Source organism: Pithys albifrons, chromosome 25 (assembly GCF_047495875.1).
Source record: "Pithys albifrons albifrons isolate INPA30051 chromosome 25, PitAlb_v1, whole genome shotgun sequence".
Taxonomy (NCBI): Eukaryota; Metazoa; Chordata; class Aves; order Passeriformes; family Thamnophilidae; genus Pithys; species Pithys albifrons.
The window spans coordinates 1,214,623-1,235,450 of NC_092482.1; the positions used below are offsets into that span (position 1 = coordinate 1,214,623).

At 46.2% G+C, this 20,828-nt stretch overlaps 1 protein-coding gene across 3 annotated transcripts in view; it reads left to right on the forward strand.

Annotated features, from left to right (window-relative positions):
* The first annotated feature begins 438 nt into the window (after window positions 1-438).
* Window positions 439-20,828, forward strand: part of IKZF3 (IKAROS family zinc finger 3) — a 34,294-nt gene continuing 13,904 nt past the window's right edge. Inside the window, exons 1-5 of one of the 3 annotated variants that reach the window (XM_071577307.1) lie at window positions 440-799; window positions 5,305-5,358; window positions 6,161-6,268; window positions 18,944-19,204; window positions 19,866-20,033. In XM_071577307.1, the coding sequence (XP_071433408.1) occupies window positions 793-799; window positions 5,305-5,358; window positions 6,161-6,268; window positions 18,944-19,204; window positions 19,866-20,033 (598 nt within the window). In that variant the 5' untranslated portion in view covers window positions 440-792. Of the gene's footprint in view, window positions 800-2,935; window positions 3,028-5,304; window positions 5,359-6,160; window positions 6,269-18,943; window positions 19,205-19,865; window positions 20,034-20,828 lie in introns of those variants that run through there. The other 2 variants (XM_071577308.1, XM_071577309.1) reach the window with 2 other exon arrangements.

The following is a 20,828-nucleotide window of genomic DNA, read 5'->3' on the forward strand; positions in this document are numbered from 1 at the left end:
TAGGAGAATCGTTTCCATGTTGTTATCCACACCTGAGATGTGGCAATTCACAATCACTTTGGATTTACATCCAAGTTCAGATCCCAGTTGCATTTGCCACTTCATTAATGAGGTTTAGGTTGGAAGGGACTTTTAAATGTCAACTGGTGCCACCCCCTGCCCCAGCAGGAACATCCTGCACCAGGTCGGGTCACCCAAAGCCCCACCCAGGCCCGCTGTGCAGGGAGCCTCCTTTGGAATCTGTGCTAAATGCACAAAAATAATCATTTAACTGTTTCCTGAGGACTCCAAAATTCATGCTAGCTTTATTTCATTAAAGAACTTTGCACCTTGCTTTTCTGCTGAATAACAATGCTGTCTTGTTAAGAAAAACAGCTGACTTAACCAAAGTTTTATTTACTCTTAGTCATTTAACTTTAACACACAGCCCGAGGTGTGCCTGTTTGGGGGATGCTCTGGTGGTTCTGATGCTCTTTGTGCTATAGAAGTGTCTGGGGGCTCCCCAGAGCCCTCAGTGTGCCCCACCGCCCCCAGTCCCGCGGGGCTGGAGCCCCCTGCGAGCACCCCCGGGGCCGGGGAGCCGGTTCTGTCCCCTCCGCCGTCCCCTCCGCCGTCCCCGCTCTTCCCGCCGCTCTCCGCCATCCCCTCCGCCGTCCCCGCCGTCCCCGCCGCTCTCCGCCCGCCGAGAGCCGCGCCGGATGTCCCGGAGCGGGGCGGGAGGCGAGGCCGGTGCGCTCCGCCGGCAGTGCCGAGCCCGGCCGGGCAGGTGAAACCGGGACCCGCCACCGGAGCATGGAAGGTGAGAAACGACCCCGCTGTTCCCCCGGACCCCCCGCCCCGCCGGGCCCCGCAGCGGCTCCACCGCCCGGGCACTCCCAGCCGCTTCCTCGGCGCCTGCTGCGAGGAGATCGCGGGCTGTGGAGGAGAAATGGAACGGCGTGTAGCGATTGAACGGCAAACGAGCGGGGCTGTTTGCCCCTCTCTGATTTCAGACACACAAACGCGTGTGATAAAGCCGGGGTTAGGGCTCGCTTTATCTGCTGTGCATATTCCGGCTTTTAACGATTTCAGGGGTGTGTTGGTTTCTTTTCACCTGTTAAACATGCCCATAATGTTCAGAGCCAGCCAAAACCAATCTGGGAGTTAATCTTGGGGTGCAGAATAATTTCCTTTCGGAGAAAAGCAACATTTTTGGTGTTTTTGACAAGCCTGGCAAAGAAGCTTTGCAAAGCATCACTTGGTTTCTTATTTCAGAGGCAGAGATTCTTACTGCAACTTAGTGCTTTAAGGGCTGGAGTTTGGGTTCTGCTCTGTCTCCGTGACTTGAAGAGTTTGGTTATTTTAAATTTTGCTGCAGTTGCCTATTTAAAAATGCAATTTCCTTTGCTAAGGGTTTTCTAACTGTTTTTATGTAAATAGTCACTCACTGAACCTCATTGAATTGAGACTATTGCTGCTTAAGAGATGTAACTAATGTGCTCAAAGAATGGATTTGGTGGCAGTTTGGTCCTTAAAAATGCAGCCTCGTTTTCCTGACTGAGTCAGGATCACTGTCTTTTTGTGAGAGAAAACTTATGAGGTACATGGGAATAGTCTGTGATTAGAAAATAATAAGGTTTCACTACAACTGAGGTTATCAAAGAAGTCCCCTCTTTGTCCTTCTTATTTCTTGTGTGCTCCAACTGAACATGGCAATAATCCTTCAGGTTTTGGTTCTGTGTGTGAGGAGGACGAGGATCCATTGACGTGCCCGAGGGTGTTGCATTGGGGATGGAAGTGATTGCAACAGTGTTAGAGGTGCTGCCCCTCCATCCTGTAGCATTATCCTTGGATACAGTAACTGCCCAGACTGTTTCCACAGGCCTTGGGAATCTCTCTGTTCCCCAGGCCCGGCAGGGAATTTGCACTGCTGATTTTCCATGCCCAGTGTGAGGAGGCTCCGTGTGCTCACGGAGAGGGAGATGGGCCCTGGCCAGAGCAGGTGTTTGAGCCAGAATTGTCATTAACTTGGTCGTGTCTCTTCATGACTGGTTTGCAACATGTTGGATCAGGAGCTGGACTTGGATGGTCCTAGTGGGTCTCTTCCAGCTCAGGATACTCTGTAGCTGAGGATGTTCTGTGTTCAATCACTGAATTATTCTGCTGGATTTAGAAGGTTTTATGCTACACTTTGAGTGTCATTTCAAACATCACGTGGTGCTTAAGAACGGCAAAGTATTAGAGACCCCTCAAAGAGTTTATTTGGCCCAGGTGCCTTCTTCAGGAAGCCACGGAGAATGTGGGAGCTGGAGAAGGATCCTCAGTGGGGAAATCAGCTGGAATTTCTCTCCTTAATGGCACAGTGTGGGTTGGAGGTGAAAAACACGTTGGAGTGAAAGAATCTGAATGGTGTAAGTAGTGAAGGCACTGGCTGCACTGTGAGCACTCAGGGATGAGACTGGGGGCTCTACCTGTGGGGCAGGAGGCAAGATTTGCCTTGTTTGCACCTCTCAAAATACTGCAAAGACGAGGAAACTGACTGTGTTTGCTCCATATGCTGTGATGGAAGGACTAAGGGCAGATGGCTTTTAAAAGGTGCCCCCTTCCCTGCTGAAAATTGCAGGAAAAAAGCAGCCTTCTGGTTTCACTTTGGGGACAAACAGGTAAAATTATAATAACTCAAGACATGCCTGTCTGTTGGCAACAGCTGTATTGAGGATTGGAAGGGTTGCCATTGATTGGAAAAATAGCCATTTTAAGGCAGTTAAAATTCAGGTGGGCTGTTCTGGCCTGATACCAGGAGAAAGCATGAACTGTAGTACACATTAAAATGCCATAGCTCTTTTTTTAGCAAGCTATTTGAATATTGGGGCTCCCTTTGGCTATTGGTGTAGAGCACAGGATGGGCAAGGATTGGTTTCGAAAGCAGCTGAATTTTACTTCTGCTTTGTGAAGAGCTCTGAGCCTGAGCGGCAGCACGAGCCGGGCGGCCCTTCCAGGCACCGCGGCCGGGGAGCTCTTTGAAGCCTGGGAAGACAAACGTGCTCTGTAAGTGATTTCCTGCCTCGTGCTTTTCTGAACGTTGGGTACAAAAATGGTCTCTTTGGTACAGCATCAGGAATCTTCCTAGATCCTCTCTGGCAAAATCTGCCTGAAATACTCAGTGAAGAGACCTGAGGTTAAATATTAAGAGACCACCGAAGCTGCTGGAGTGTGACACTGTAAAGAAATCAGGTGGTAATGAGGGGAGCCTTGAAAGTAAGTTGGAGCCTTGAAAGTAAGACAAAGACCAGGATGTTTCTCAACCAAGAAGAGAAACATTCTATGGTGTGTCATTGCTCTTATCTCTTCCGAAGGGTTGTCCTGCCCATCACGGGCAGGAACTTGTTGTGCTCTACAAAATATGAGTAGATGTGCAGAGACCACCTTTGGAAGGGATGAGGGTCTGGGGAGGCCCAGCAGGTCCTGCTCAGCTCGCTGGGCCCAGACAGTGCTGCTCTTTAGCAAGTTGCCCTGTACCTGCAGGGAATACCTGGGAAATCCAATGGTCTCCAGAAAGATACAGCTATCAGGAATATATGCAGAATTATTGGAATTGAAGCAGCCAGGGAGGGGTTCTGCTTCTTCCTTCCAAGACCTTCTGGGAGCCCAGGAGAAGGTGGAATTGCTGCCAAGGTTCCAAGCCACACCAGCACCTTGGGGCTCCATCCTGGGGCTTTGGCCCCCAGCACCCAAATGGAGCAACTGCCCAGGGTTTCTGAATGCAATTCAAACTAAAATCAAGTGTTGCAGAATAATGGGGGTTCATTGGCTCGCCCAAAGCATAATTATGTGCACAATTACAAGAGTCTGTGCAATTTAAGTGTTTATATTTATAGAATCATGGAATGGTTTGGACTGAGAGGGACTTTAAAGCTCATTTAGTTCCATCCCCTGCCATGGGCAGGGTCATTTTCCGTTATTCCAGATTGCTCCAAGCCCTGTCCAGCCTGGCCTTGGACACTCCAGGGATGGGAAAGCCACTGCCTCTCTAGGCTATTATTGCAGTGTAAAGTTAAAGTCAATAGTATAGAGAATTTTGTTCCTGTACCTGGAATTTACTGATGTTTCCTCATAACTATTTTCTGTATAAATTGTCTGTTTGCTTCTTTGCACCTCCGTTTTCCTGCCATGATGGAATGGAACACAGAAAGGGCTGTAACTATGGAGTTTTATTTGCTTAAAAAATACAGATTTAGTCAATATTTGAACTCTTTGTCGTTTTAATTCAGTGACTCTTTTTGACACAAGGCCTTTATTTTGTTGTGCACTTCAGCCCACCCTCTATTCATGCAGTTTTTGGAGAGCCTCATCTGATCCCAGGCTGCTTCGCTGTAGAGTTGCCAGAGCTTTATATTCTGACGTTGCAGAGACCACAAAAATGTTCCATAAGCAGAGGAGGTAAAGACAGATAATTCTGGGGTAAATGTCACCCGTGGTTAACACCTCGTGCCCACTGCCTGGCTGGTTCTGTTATGTAACTGCCAGGAAGGAGTTTTCCCAGTCCTGGAGCTATTCTTTCATAGGCTCAGAGATGACAAAACCTTCTTCTGGCATGTAAAGGATAATGAGGAGGCACAGCTAGAGGAAAGGATGGAGGAAGGAAGGAGGTAGCTGTGAGTTTGTTGAGAAAATCAAGCTCATATTAATGAAATCTCAAGGCAGTGAGTGGAGATGTAACAGGACAGCTCAGGGTGTGGCTCCTGCTCAGCTCCCCAGCCTAAATTTGGGCACTGGAGTGGGAGAAGGGAATCCCAGAGCCCTGCTGAGCCCTCAGCACTCTGGGAATCCAGGCCACATGGGCAGTCCTCTCAAGTATTTCTGAAATGCCTGGAATCTGATCCCTGTCGGAATTTCTCAATGGGAATTAGACTTACATTCCCAAGAAAACCAAGTAGATAACAGGGGGTTCCCTTTGTACTGGGAAAGGAATGTAAAATATCTTTGTGCTTTAGAGAAATTCATTTCCTACAGAGTTGCCACCACTGTGCTGTGCTCACAGGGTGCACAATGAGTCAATCAGAAGCATAAGGTTCTCTATTCTATAACTTTTTGAAGTTAGAAAATCATAGTTAATCCCTTTTCTGGGCACAAGCCAGTGCTTAGGATAGAAAGATGTTGTACAGGGAATGAAACATAACACTAATTTGGTATTTATTTATTTAAAATTCTGTTCTTTCCGTTTTGCTTTCAGCCAAGAAAATAGTGATTTAAAAGATTGTGCCAACTGTGTTTTGAGCTGTGCTAAATATTAAACACCTCAAGCTGCTTTTCTGTCTTTTGCAGGTTCCCAGCCCAGGATGGACCTCAGTAACCCCCAGGAACAGCCCCTGGCTGCAGGTACTGAGCTGTTCAGTTCTGTTCTCCCACCCTCTCTTGGCAATTTTACATTTAAATGGAGAAAAATACAAGAATTGCAGCTTGTTCAGCTTCCCAGGACACCAAATGACACAGTCACAAATACAAAGATGGGCATTAAACACCAAAAAGTGAATTCTAGAGTTTTATTTCAGCTCTGGAAGTTCAATATAACATTGGGAAATGATAGTAAAGTGGGAAAAAAGGCTGTATAGAAGGAAAGGAAATGTTTTCAGGAGAAAGCTGAAAGTTTTGATTAGGGAAGCAAGAATAATGTGATTCTCTTGGTTGGCTGCATTTCTGAAAATATGAAAACAAACCTGAGTGAGCTGGATAAGTGTTTCACTTTCTGGTTAACAAAATCCAACCCTCTTTTAGCTCCAATGTAATAGTTGGCTTGAGAAGGACTGGGGACTTTTATTGTCCAGCTCTCAACAGGTTAAGGATCTTACCAGCAATTCCACAAAGTTTGTGTGAACTTTAAAAATTCCCAGGATGGTTGAAAGAAAACAGTTTTTCAAACAAAATATTGATTGGGTTTATGGAAATATGTATAATATGGAGTTAATCTCTATTGTGGGTTAATGAAAGAGGCTTTATTGGAAACAATTCACCCAAATAAATTTCAGTATAGTTAAAAATGTGGTAACTAATCCATAGGAATAGCATGGTGGGCACTGGGTCAGCAGAACTGGGAACAGGCAGGGGCTTTGAGGGAATCATCTGGAAATATCCTTGGGGCATAAACAGTTATTGTTTTGTTGGTTTGTGGTTTTTTCACCAGAACAAGAGGATTTGACAGACTGTAATCTGAACAAATCCCAGGAAATGGAAAGCATGGATAATGTGGAAGAGCTGAAGGAACACAATCAGTCTAATGAAGAAGCAGGAGGTAAAGTGGAGTTGGAATTCTGAAAAATGATAGTTATATTTTATCCTTTTATTTGTCTGACTATGCTGTGAGATTCATGTCTGTGAAAGGAATAACAACACAGTTTCTTTGGAGCATTTCAACGTGCTCTGAGGAGGAGCAGCTCTTGCCATCAGGGAACCTCATGCCTTTTACCAAGGTCAGTGTTACAGGATCTATGAAATATGGATGGGAAGATGAAAAAACAGGTGCATCTGGTGGGCCTTTAATGTGTGTGGTAACACACAAATTCCTAAGAGCAGTTTGCATAGACAAATCCTGTGTTAGGACTGCAACTTTTGTTAGTGCTGTTTAGTACTTTCATACCCAAACCCAAACTTGGTGATTTATGAATTTTTTGGAAAGAAAGAACAAGTTCCCTCATTCAGAGGACAGCCCAGCCCTGTGAAATTCAAAGCTGTAGCAGCACTGCTGTGCTGTAAACTGTTGCTGAAGAGGAGGTTGCTGAGTTTATTGTGTTTATTGTTGAATTTGAGCAGCAAACCCTTCCTACAGTTCTGAGAGAGCACACAGGGATGAATAAAATAGCAAACCAGTGTGTACTGTCTTTAAAAACCAGCAGGGCCTCTTCATTTACAGATAAAAGATAACAGAAACAGCTCCTGGTCTTGGCAGCCTTACAGCCCTCAGAGTGCAGGGTTTTACATGTGCATGACACAGATTGAGAGGAAGAGACTGGGAGTTTCTTCTTCTGAAATCACAGCAATAACAACGGTTGGTGCCAGTGAGCTGAGCACGTTCACCTGTGCCAGGCTCAGCCACAGGGGGGAGAGTGCCTGGGGGGACATGTGGGACACATCCTGGGGACAGCACACGTGTGTGACCAGTGTCATGGTGCCATTCCAGGCCCCTGGCAGTGCACACAAATCGTGGCTCTGGGCAGGAGTTTGAGGCAGAGTTTATGTATGACATGAACAAGGAAATCACTAAAGGGTTGTGTGTTTTGGTTGCACAGCAGCTTTAGTTGTTCCCTTTAACATAAACATGATATTTTGCAGAGGTTAAACTATTAAAGAACTATTAAAGAAGTAAGTTTTTCTGTTGATTAGCAAATTACAAACCAACATAGAACAGCTGAGGGAGTGATGCATGAACTGAAGAGTGTGAGGAAGGTGACATTAAGCTCATTCAGGTAATCCACAGCACTGGTGTCTGTAACTGGACTGGTGTGTGCTGGTGTCTGCCCTTTCTGGACACTTTATGGAAAGACACCAAACAATTTTCTTACCAAATTTAGGTGTCTGGCTGAGGATGAAGAGCCTCGTGTCCCCAGAGCAGCTGACTCTGTAGTCAGTGCAGAGTAGCTCAGTACAGATGTCTGTGATGTAAAACCTGCCTTGGGCAGGTGTGTTCTGCTCCACTTAGAGTAAAGAGAGAAGTTTAATGATTTTATCCACAGAATATGGAAGACTTGAGCCCTTCCTACATCTCAGGCAGCTGCTGTCTCAGATCCCACAGCACATAAAATATTCACAGCCACGTTCCAGCTCTTTGTCCATCCCTTGCACTGTTTCCACTCACACAAACTCACTTCTCCCTCTGCTTCCCCACCATCCTGGCCCTCCACTCCTGCAGCTCACTGAGCTGTGCCTGCAGGGAGCCAGGACAGGGGTTCTGTCCCAAACCCCTCAGGACTGACCAGAGGAGAGGAATTGCTGTGGCTTCTCCCCCCCCTTTCCATTCCAGGAGCCGTGTCCATGTGCTTGTACACGGTGCCACAGCACAGAGAGAGTCCTTTTCCTGCTCCTTGGTTGTCCTGTGCCCACAGCACCATTTCTCACTCTCTTCTCCATACATTTAGGTCAGGAACAATCTAGACATTTGTGAGAGGATGTTGGTATCAGTACTGCTCTTACACATCATTCATTTTTTATATAGCTCCTGATCTTTAAAAGTCTCTTTACAATTTGCCCTGGCATGCAAATACTGAAAATTTACATCTCAAAGACAATGCTATAAATATCAATAAAACATCATTTCCCTCCACCAGCCTCCCTTACCATTAGAGCTCATTCATTATAAAGTGAGTATGAACCTTCAGTGCCACCGTGCCTCATTCCTTGAATCTCACTGTAGGAGCAAAGCCATGACTGGAAGCAGAAGGCTGGTTCAGATGCACTGACAAGGTGCCTACAGCATCTCAGTGTAAAATGGCACAGCATAAAATCTACACTGTTTGCTCCAGTGCTTCACACACTGTTCTCTACAGTCATTCTGATACCGGAAGCACAATAAATCTTAAATATTTAAGCTCACCGTGCTGGTACTCCAGGCCCTGCAAGGATCAGTAGGTGCATTTAAATTTCCTCCCAATGATATTGGTTCAGTTGCTGTTGGAGACTAAAACTCACAAATAACCTCAGCTTTCTTGTTGTGTCCTCTCTGAAGCAGCAGCAGCTCTGTTAGTCCTGAGCAGTCCTGTCTGAGTTCTGTAAATGAAACCACATTCTGACAGTGCTGCCCTGGTGGGAGGGTTATCTTCTGGGGATCACTAACCCTGGTACAAACAAATATATAGTATTCTCCAAAATCACAGAATAGAAATAACGTTGGTATCAGTGACAGCTTTTGGGAAAAGGATTCTGTCCTGCCCACACTTGGAAAGTCTGCCTAGTTAAAAAAAAAAAAAAAAAGCAGCTATTTGGCACATTGATGTGATCACTATTCCCCTCATTACATATCAAATCTAAAGAGAAATAATGAAAAATGTTTATGTGCTTCTCATAAATGTTAATCACTCTTGTGAGTGAGCAATTCCACTCCAGCACCTTTCCCGTTCCTGGCTGATGACAGCCTGTAACTCAGACACCCCTCCCCTCTCTCCTGACCCCCCCACCGCCCGTGCCCCCGGGGTTTGTTCCATCTGCTGAAGGCCATCATGGGAACTGGGGCCGCTGACTCATGGAGGCAGATCAGGCCTCGATAACCCCCTTCCCACTGCCTCGGTGTGTCTGTAACACGCTTCTCTCCAGCCCGGTGGGGTCTGGGTTTCTGTGTCTCCTCAGCCAGTCTGTAACACGCTTCTCTCCAGCTCGGTGGGGTCTGGGTTTCTGTGTCTCCTCAGCCAGTCTGTAACACGCTTCTCTCCAGCTCGGTGGGGTCTGGGTTTCTCCTCAGCCAGTCTGTAACACGCTTCTCCAGCCCGGTGGGGTCTGGGTTTCTGTGTCTCCTCAACCACCCGTAGTGAGTGGGAATCTTCCAGTTTCTTGGACTGTGCGTTCTTGAGACTCCTGCATATTCATGGGTGACACTGTGAGTACCTTGTGGGGATTCATTCTGAGGCTCCAAAGAGGAGTTGGAGCCAGCTCATATTGATGTACAGGGCTGAGACACCATCACTGGTGCTCATTTGGTGTGACAAAAATTCACTCCTTCAGCAAACAGTTCTGTGTTTGTATTTCTCTGGGCACATGCAAACACCAGCTGACGTTTGTTGTGTCTGTGTGTCCTACCTGGCACAGGTGAGATGCTCTTCCAGGAAAACACTCACTGCCTCTTCCACTGCCCTGTTAAAAGGGCTGCCAGGATGACAATGGCTCAGTATCGGGCAAACAATTAGGCAGAAGGCTACAGTAAGATGGTAATTAAAAGCTTGATGGGGAAGAAGGGAAAACAAGAAACAAAACCCCCTTTTCTTGCCTCAAGGGACTGGAAGCTGCACGCTGTGGTGCACATGGTGTACGCTCGCCTGCAACCATAAAAATACACTGTTCCCATGGTGCTTCCTGTGTCTGCTCTGAAAAGAGACAAGCAATGAGACAGAGAGGGGGGGAAGCACTTGATTTCCCCTGTTCCTTTCTCTGCCCCCAACACTGTTACCTTTGGTGGCCAAAGTCGATGCATCTTTAATTTAAAAATTAAATTAAAAAAAAGCCACGTTCTTTCCTCTGGGAGTCACACTCGAGCACAAATGTTTAATTATGTCTTAATTCCCTCAGCTGTTGAGGCAGACAACTTTTGGGGTGTTATGAATGTCAGCGAGCTTTCATGGTTGTGAACCAAAAAGAGATAAAAGCCACATTTGTGGTTTAAGGATGTTAAATGGTGCTGCCCCGAGGTGTGGGAGGGGGCGGTTGCAGGGCTGGATGAGGCAGGAGAGGTGGCAGAGCCCCGCTCGGGTTCCAGCAGTGCTGCAAGAAGCACACGCACTTATCTGCCTGGAAAGGAAGTGCCGTTTTTTATCACAATATTACATCTCCCAAGCCCAGCTCGAGCCCCGGCGCTCATGGGGCTCGGGGTTATCTCACAACATCAGCAGAAGTTCACTGCGAGGGGATTTCTGTGGTGTTAAACCAGCAGGGAGTCTGTGCCGAACGGGTCAGGCCGCTGCTCTGGGGGCTCTGCCGGGGCTGAAAGTCGTGTTTTCCTTATCACCCACCCATCCTCTTGGCTGTGTTTGAGCTCTCCCGAGTGCGCCAGGGGGGGCAGGAATGCTGCCAGGCACGTTCGGTGACATCAACACCTGCCGTGGTGTCACCACAGCCTGGGAAGGATCGACAGCAGCCTGGGCTGACCCGGGCACCCAGGGCTGGCAGAGACACTGGGATACTCCGATTGCCTGGAGAGAATCAGAAAGTGCAGCTATTTCTTATTCTAATTAACCTGTTATAGTGATTAGAAAATAGAATTTGAGATATCCTGACTATCAGAGGAAGCCCCCAGACAGGACAAGGGCTAGGAGGGAGGATTGGATTCAGCATTATTCCATAGGTGATGGGCTCCTTCCATAACTTCTAAAACTCCATTTTTCTACACTTGTTCTACAATGTGTGTCTTGGATTCATACAAAATAATGCCCTGAAATTGCAGGTGAGAGAAATAGTTATTCCTTTGGCATCAAAATAAAATCTAGTCCAAGGTAGATGAGTTGTGTGGTCCCTCTCCACCTCCCCAACAGGAAACAAGTGAAGATGAAGAAAACAGCCCAGGGAAGTCAAATCACACGTTGTTAAAGAAAATAATCCACTTTTAGAAATACAGGTCAGTGGAAAGGAAATCAGTGAGTGGAGGTGAGTCATGTTTTGTCCCCAAACTGGGCTGTTCATTCGGCACGAAATGTCACTTTGAGGGGCAGGTTCACCCTGTGCTGCTGGAAAGGTATTGGGAAGCAGAAGTAAACCCACAAGAGTCAGAATTTTGCTAAAATGCCACAAATAGTTCCCTGAGCCTGGAGTTGACAGATCTTGTGTGTCGTTGCTGCCTGACTTCCACCTGAGCTATGCAGAGTTCACACCCTGTGCTCGATGCCTCTTTTCCCTGCGGTTTCTCAGTGCCATCTCCCACCACGCTGCATTCCAGCTCTTGTTCCTGCCTCAGTTCCTTCTCCTGCTCTGCCGGGTGTTGGGAGTTTGTCAGTTCAGAGCTGCACTCCCTGAGTTCCTGTGGCTGCACCACCTGCCACGCTCCTCTCCTGGTGCAGCAGCTCCACCTCCAGGAGCAGCTCTGGGAGCTGCAGGTGCTCCGGGGCCGCTGGGTGATAATCCCGACCCACCAAATCCTGCTGGAATTTGTTGTGGAGATCTGAATCACACAATCCTGGGATCGCTTAGGCTGGAAGAGCTGGAAGATCACTGTTACTAAGGGAACACAGAGCAGATGCCAAGGCTAAAAGTAAACCACGAGGATTTAATTACAAGGGCCTCAATTAGGAGAGAATGCAGGCTTAATCTAAAATTCAAGTCAAGATTATTTACCACTGGATTTTTTTTATAGTTGAATCAAATCAGTGCACTGTTCAAGGTGTTCAAGGACTTTAAACATCTGAACCAAACTCCTGTTTACAGTCTACAGGTGTTAAAATTCCTTGGATACTTATCACAGGTTTCCCTGTTCTTCATATTGTTGCATCATATTTTCTCTCCATATGACACTTTTCTTACAAGAACATATTGCACTGTCAGGAAGGCTTTTGGGAGGTGAATTTACAGAGGTTAAACGAAACCACTCTTTGAATTTCTCAGGTTTGAAGTTCATTTGAAGCTCAGTTGACCAGAGCCGACCGTGCCTGAGTGGTCACATTAGTGATTGGTCCCTTGATATAAGTAATACCAGCGATTATCTGAGTTTAACATGTGGCCTCTCTCAGTCTGACTGTTGGGTCCAGATGTTCTCTGATTAACTGTCTCATTGGAGTCTGATTTAACGGCTGTGATTGTATCAGCCTTGCTGGACGTCAGGAATTGTAACTGTAGTGCTGTTTTCTCTGGGTGATGTTGTCGGAACGGCAGCGGAAGGGAAGAGCTCGGGCAGTTTCTGGGCTATTGTTTAGGAGGGAGACTTTAAAGATATTCATATCTGACAGGAGAATGTTAACAGGTGTCATAAATAGAACAAATTTCAGCTGGGACTAGGACTGGAAATCCTGGGGCCTGCAGGCCTGGGGGTGTGGGATGACATCCCCTCTCTCCTCCCCTCCAGCACTGGGGGTGTAGAAAATTGAGGAAAACAGCAAATTAGTCACACTTTCAAAAATTAAATAGCAAAATCAAATCCCATGATAGTTTCAGCATAGTACCAACCCTAAGTTTTCCAGTCCCATTGTCCCAGGGAATCCCACTCTGCTCCCCAAATTCTGTTTGTAGTGACAGGCAAATGCATTTAATGCAGGTGAATTCCCTTTCCTTCCCTAAACCACAGCCCAGAGTTGCTGTGCAGTGTGTCCTGTTTAATGCCAGTTCTGGGCAACATTTCTCCTTTATCCCTATTTTTCTTAACATAACTCTGACATATTTTGGAAACCATTAAAATGAAAGTCCTGAAAAACACTAGAATATTATGAGGCAGAAATTGGTAAGAGAAGGGCTTGAAATTATAGATTTGCACAGGAATATTCACCTTGATTAGAAAACCCCCTTGTAGTAAAGAAGATGCTGTAAGAATCAGTTACATAATTCAAGTTTCCTGACTCACATGAGCTTGGAAACAAATGTGTTGTTTGGTGGGGGTTATTTTGCAATTAATTGTACAACCAGATGAATTACACTGTGCTTTAATGATGGAGAGACTCTGGTATTAATGAAGTAGAAAATACACATCTGAGTGCCTGGAAAATGATGCCTGGATGACTCTTTTTTTATTAATTTTCTTTCCAGTTCTCAGTGCTGCATTTCCATTTGATTTGTTTCTATTTTTGTTTCACAATAAACCCAAGGACCTCATTTCCATCGAGCCTGCACTCCACAGAGTGGAATGATGAAAGTTTCTCTCCTATTTTTAGAAGTGAAATTTCCACCAGGTGCATTTTGCACTGGCTCATTCAGGGATCACCACTCCTGTTTGCTTTATGTGGTGTCTAAACAAAATAGATACTTGTTTTTTGTGCAAAAATGGATATTGAACAACAGGACTAAGAAAATACCCAGAGGCACAAAGATAAACCCAAAGCCAGTATGTCCAAGTAATAAATGTGATATTTGGGATTTTTAGTGCTGGTTTGGCCTGTAGTGACTCAGAAAGAGACCCGGGGAGTGGGACAGTCCAGCGCTCACACCCTCCCAGGGTGTTTATCGTCACCACATCCTCGTTGGGGTTGTTGTCTCTGCTGTCTGGCTGGAAGTTGATACTGCTGAGAGGTGATTGCTCCTTCCTTTGTTGGCAAACAATGATCTCATAAAAGCTGTTGGGGAAAAAGGGAGTTGAGTGCTGGAGTCAGAGGGAAAACAAAGCCAGGGTGGGCCAGAAAGGCCTGAGCTCCTTTCCCTTCCCTAGATGGATATCTGCAGTGGGGTGGATGAAAAACATGCAGAAAAGTTGCCTTATCTTTGGCTGTGTTGCCTCAATTAAGAAAACCAATTTGCATGTTGTTACTGTGTCACTTCACGTTTTATAATTCCCCTTCACTTACAGTCTCCAGTACATGTAACCCTTTTCTTCTTGCTGTTTAAGGGCAGAAACTCAGGTATAGCACTGAATTTTTAATTACTTCCCCCCAGTTTATAACTTTATGGGATGCACTCCTCTCTTTGTCACTGAGGAACACGGGAATTTGTGTTCCTGGCATTTCCTCCCCCGCACTGTGCCGATCCTATCGCTGAGGTGTTTCTCACAACACTCAGGATTCTGCCTGGAATCTGGAAACTCCGCTGCCTCCCCAGCCTCACCCGCTGCCTGCTCTGTCTCGGGCTGGTTTGGGTTCGGCGCTCTCTCCTCCTGGGAGGGAGGAGCAGCTCTGCTGTGTCTGTGGGGTTTGTGATGAATCATCAGTTAACACCTGTCAAACCCAGGTAGTCACAAGAACCCTCCAATGGGCACCTTATTGACTCCCTTCTTGTTCCTCGGCATCCGAATCCCATTAACAGCTGTCAAAACCTGGTAAACTATTTATATGCGTTCACAATTTGTTTAATTGGATAGTTAGGAAATGGCAGACAAGAAAAGCTTTCCTTTTTTCCTTTTTCTTTTTTTTTTTTCCTTTAGTCTGGTTGAACATCTGTAGCATTAGGGGCTCATTATCTCTGAATTGGCACAGCAAATCAGCAGCATCATTAAAATGCCACATTAAGATGATTAAGTTTCTTTGTTACCCAGTTGACTTTTTGCATGTGCTGAGGATTTCACGATTATGACCCTGCTCCTTGTAAAACACTTGAGCTACATCACCCCTTCCTGCGTTGCCTTTAATGGCTGCTGGGTTTATTCCTTGTGCTTCTCCTAAAGCTCCTGGTAAACTTTGCTTAACAACAGGACAAAACTTACCTTCTCTTCTCTGTATTTGGTGCCAAAGTCTTGGATTAAATGGAGGAATTGGGGGATTTTCCTTCAGAAACTTCCTCCTAGAGAAGATGGCTGAGATTAAGAAACCCTCCACCTCACCCTAATCATTTGTTGCTCTTGGCTTCTTATATTGCTGCATTTTCGGCCTGGGGAAGAGAAGGTTGTGTGGAGATCTCACAGTACCTTCCAGGATCTTAAGGTGCCCACAAGGGAGGCAGAACAGGACCCTGCATCAGGAACTGGAGTGACAGGAAAAGGGGGAATGAGTTCAAACTGAAAGAGGGGAAATTTGGGTGAGATATACAGAGGAAATTCCTCCCTGTGAGGGTGGGCAGGCCCTGCACGTGGTGCCCAGAGAAACTGTGGATTTCCCATCCCTGGGAGTGTCCCAGGCCAGGCTGGACAGGGCTTGGAGCACCCTGGGATAGCAGAAGGTGTCCGTGCCTATGGCAGGGGTGGGACTGGAAGAGCTTTAATGTCCTTCCAAGCCAAACCCTCTGTGATTCTCTGACTCCACAGAGCACACACAGGCACTGTTTGGGTGGTGACTCAGGCTGAAGTTGCCACCACAGCTTTATTTTGGATTTTTTCCAGAACCCATTGTTTTTACAGTGTTTCAGGTGAAACAAAAATATTACTCTGGAGTGTGTCTTTCATCTCATAATCATCTCCCCAGGAAATGAAACCATGTGCATCAGCCCTAACGCATCACACGGTGCTTTGTTGTGTCAAAGCTGAAGCTCTTTTTTCTCATTGTAAATTAACTCCATGAACTGCCTCAAGAAAAACAGTTCCTTGGCTTGGATACCAGGAGTGGGTTAATTCTCCTACAACTTATTTGCTTTCCTAATAGAAGAGATGACAGCACTTCTTTTTTTCCACTGTGGGAACTTGGTTATTGTTTTTAGGGATAATTATGTTTTTCCTCAGTTAAATTTCCCTTTTCTACATGAAGTCACAGTCACCTTCCTCTTGATTGAGCTGGACCAGCCTGGAAACTCCCTATCTCATTAAAATAGGTTGATATGATTTTAAAGTGACAGATACAAACCTTCCACACAGCTGCCAATCTCCTAATCCCACAGCATTCCCTGGGTGTGCCAGCACAGAGCAGAAGTCAGGGCTGGAAAAGGAGTTTGGTGGTTCCAGACTCTGCAACAACTTGGTTAATTTTAGTCCTACCTGTCCGAGCCGGTTTAAACTCAGACTGTGTTTTACCAAAGCTTTCTCCAGTGTGGCTGTCAGGGAGGCAAAGCAGCCTCTAAACCATAACAGGTGAAAAATCCCAACCCTTCTAACATATATTTGGCTAAAAAAATTCTCTTCCCTCGTGGCTTCTGCTGTTCTCAGTCACCAGAAGGTGAATTTTTCTGTTTTCATGGTGAGCAGCAGCAGCAAAGGGCAGAGGAGCCTCTGCTGGAGGTCCCTGCTTGGCCTCCTCTGCTGATGAGGCAAAGGTGAGACGTTAAGTAGAAAGTGGGAATTGAAATTGTTTCTGAAAGTACCAACAAGGTGCAGCTGCACCGGGTACTTCCTTTTACCGTGCTGGGCAGGATGTAGCAAATTATTTTGGAACTGCCTCCTTTTGAGAGGGAAAAAAACAACCAACCAACCATTCCATAATAAAAGCTTTTTTTTTCTGCCTTTTTTTTCCCTCCTGGAAAAGACATTGTGCTGAAAGCTGCTGTCAGCAGCTGGCAATCATTTTTCCTCGGAGTGATGGAAATGGATGTATAAACTAATTTTGAAGGAATCTTGATAGCAGGATCACCCTCACACCCTTGGACATGAAGTTGGCAGCAGGAGGCACCTGCAGAACAAGCAGGAATCTGTGGGATGGAAGCAGAGCTGGTGCTGAAGAATCCACAGAGAAAATCACCCCATTTTGGGTGAATCTCCCAGTGACACTCTGAGCAAACACCAAACCCACTTGAGCTCCTCAGGGTCCAGGGCAGTCAGTCCCAACACCAAACTCTAAACATTGCCTAGGACAATGGGAAACCCTCATCCTTCTGGGGATATCCTCATCCAGGGGCAGCACAAGAGGGGTCTCAGGGCTTTCCACACAACTGTGGAGTCTTGTCTAGGACAAAGGAATCCTCACCCACCTTCTCCCTCCACCTCAACCCAAAGTCAGACAGGTAGGCCAGGCTTAGTGCAACCATTTAGGGCAGAGGAAGGATTTTCTCACTAAAATATAGTTGAAATTTTGATTTCATGGAAATTCAGGTTGCCAGATCTTTCTTTTTCAGTGCTGCTTTTATGTTGCCACCTCATTTTCGCTGTCACCCCTTGTTTGTTCTTGGCATTTGATGTGGTTTGTTACTCAGAACCAGAGCTAATACATATTCAGCAGTTTGGTACTTTGGAGAAAGGACAAGTGGTTGAGTGCCAGAGTGAACTGTCTAACCCTGGGCTGGAGGGAGGAGCAGGTGGCCAGAGAGAAAGACTTTCAAACAGAAAGCCTTATGGTGCCTCTCGTGCCTCTTGTCTTCACTGGGAGCTTGGGGCATGGCTTGAGTTTCAGCCCTACTGTCAGGGAATCATGGAATGGTTTGGCAAGAAGGGACCTCGAAGCCCATCCAGTCCCACTCCCTGCCATGGGCAGGGACACCTCCCATAGCCCAGGTTGCTCCAACCTGGCCTTGGACACGTCCAGGGATGGGAAATCCACAATTTCTCTGGGCACCTGGGCCTGGGCCTGCCCACCCTCACAGGGAGGAATTTCCTCTGTGTATTTCACCCAGATTTCCCCTCTTTCAGTTTGAACTCATCCTCCCTTGTCCTGTAACTCCAGTTCCTGACACACAGTCCCTCTCCAGCCCCCTCGTAGCCCCTTAAGACACTGGAAGGTGCTGTGAGATCTCCACCCGTCCTTCTCCAGGCTGAACAGCCCCAGATTTCTCAGCCAGTTTTAAACAGAAAAAAGTTGTGCTGGCAGTTACTGAGGATTTTAATGGAAGTGCTGGTAGTGCTGGAGTTAACAGTGGAAAGGAAATGCAGCACCATAAATTGGGAATAATCTGCTGTTTATATAGTGTGACAAATCTGCTTACACTGTTAGTAAATCATTAGCCTTTGTCATGGAGCTGCATTCATTTAGGCACTGCCTCTGGATGCCTCTGGATGCCTCTGGACATGAGACACGCCCAGGGACCTGTTGGAAGGCCAGGGATGCTGATCTTTGGGTTCTTTGCCACATCCTCACAACAGGACTTTGGACAAATCTTCTGGGTTTTCTGGGATACATTTCTTTACCAGGAAATCCTTCCCCTGCCTCTGCTACTTTGATTTATACACAGTAAATCAAGATTGTTGACTGCTCCTCACACATCTGAGAGCTGTGCATAAAAACTGTGATTTGCAATTGAAAATTAGGATTATTGATTAGGTTTAACTGAAGAGAATCTATCCCTTGGGAGCACTGGGAGTCCTACACTGGTTGGACACGTTTTGTAGGAGTGTTCCAAGTTCCAGAGGTTCCAGAGGAAGATAAAAGTTACAAGATATAACTATCCTTTTTTAATTTGTGTCTTTCTGTATTTCCAGTCCACAGGAGCAGCCTGAGATTCTGACTTCTATAGGAATAGTAATTGTGAGTGGTGTGAATAGCTGTTTTCTTTTGAATCCTGTCTATTTCAGGAGAAGTTTGTACTGTATTGTACTTTCACAATCTGTAGAAGGAAATTGTCCATCACAGGTAATTAACAGGCAGGTCAATGTTTTTAAGGATTATCTCACCAAGTGTCCCTGACCAGTGAAGTTTCATGTCTCAACTTCATTTCTGCATCTTTGGGTGTTTCAATAAAACTTCCAGGAAATGGATAATGTAATTTTATATAATTTTGGTGCAATTTTTTCTAAGATACCTCACTGTGCATAAGAGGACCATCTTTTCACTCCTGTGCTTTGTTTTACCTGCAGATGATGTGATTAAAGTGAAGGGGGAATACAGTGAAAGAGAGGAGAGTGCTTTAAATTCCGAGCCTATGGAAAACCCGGAGGAGTCGGAACTGCCCTACACCTACCCCAGAGAGTACAGTGAATATGAGAGCATTAAACTGGAGAGACACTCGGGTTCCTATGACCACGTCAGGCCAGCTAGTGGGAAGATGAACTGTGATATCTGTGGATTAGCCTGCATTAGCCTCAATGTCTTGATGGTTCATAAGCGTAGCCACACTGGTAAATATCCCTCTGTTGTTCTTGTAAGAGCTGGGTACAGAAAGGAGAATGCTTCTTAATCTAGACTAGTTGTTTTAAAAAAGGATCCCAAACCAGGCTTTCCTTGTCCTGTCCTTGATGCCATGTGTGATCTCCAGCAAGTTACCCACTGTTCTGTGCCTCACTTTGCCCACCTTTCTTCTCACTGGAATTGAGTGTTATTAAAAGCATGTTTGTGAGGCATTTTAAGAATTTTGGATGAAAGGCACTATGTAATGTCAGTATTTCAGGCACAAAGCACAAGTTAGTTTGGTTTTGTGCTGCCATTTCCAGTCTGTGTATGTATTTCTCTCTGTGCTATACTTTGGCAACAAACCAATGAGCATCTTAAGTTTCAAGATAAGGCTTTCTTTTTCTTCTAAAAATTGCTGGCTGGTTGGAATCAGCCTCCTCCAGAGCAGTTCTTTCCATGGAAGAACTGTGCAGTGCTTTCCATAGTCCTACATATGTTACAGGCAGCTCTGACACCAGAGCTGCACCTCACTCCCACTGAAGTCCCACTGTGTGTGTTTCTATAGAAAGAAATCAATCCAGTAACTCATTCTTTCCTCTCCCAAAGAGGCAGAGGACACCCTGATACCCACGTAACCATTAAATGTCCTTTTCTGTATGTCATTTTAAGGTGAACGGCCATTCCAGTGTAATCAGTGCGGAGCTTCCTTTACTCAGAAGGGAAACCTCCTCCGCCACATTAAACTACACACAGGGGAAAAACCTTTTAAGTGCCACCTGTGCAGTTATGCCTGCCAGAGGAGGGATGCGCTTACGGGTCACTTAAGGACACATTCTGGTAAGTGGCTTCACAGGCACTCACGTGGTTCAGGTGTGTGTCACTGGGACACTTGGTGTGCAGAGGAGTCAGAGAGGTTTGCTCAGCCTGCTGAGGGGTCTCCAGGGAGCAGTGACCACTCACTGTGCTCGTGGAACCGACTCAGGATGTGGCTCTGCTCTCAGTGCAGGGAGAGGGCACAGGGGAGCCGTGTCACACCCCCAAACCTCCAGGCACGAACAACTCCATGGGAATTTCACAGGATCAAAGACCTCCCAGGTCATTGAATCCAACCTTTGACTGGTCACCACCTTGCCAGCTCATTTTCAGAGGGGTGGAGCTGGCTGTGATAGCAAGCTCTGAGCTTGAGGAGAGTGTGAGACATTCTTCCTCCCATCCCACCCTGAGCTGTGAGGAAAGCTCCAGGAGCATAATCCTGGGCAGCACGACTCTGTTCTCAACTGACAGCTCTCTGTGGTGTAGTGCCTTTCATCTGAATCTCTTAACATGCTCACAGATGGTTCTACTCCAGCCTGGTAGGGTGTTCTGTCCATTTTACAGGTGGGGAAATGGAGGCACAGAGCTGAGGTGACTTGAATAACAAGCCAGGTAAAAGTTGGTCTTGGTTCCCCCAGTTCTGCAGGATCCAAGTTTGCTTGCCCTTGGACTTGTGTGTGTCTCTGTTCTGTAAGGGCTCAGAAAGAAATCATTGGTGCTAAATGACAGATGTTATCTCTGCACTGCACAGAAAAAAGTTTGACCTCACAAAGAATCAAAGTCAAAAATGAGCTTATCTGCCACAGATAAATGAGAGTC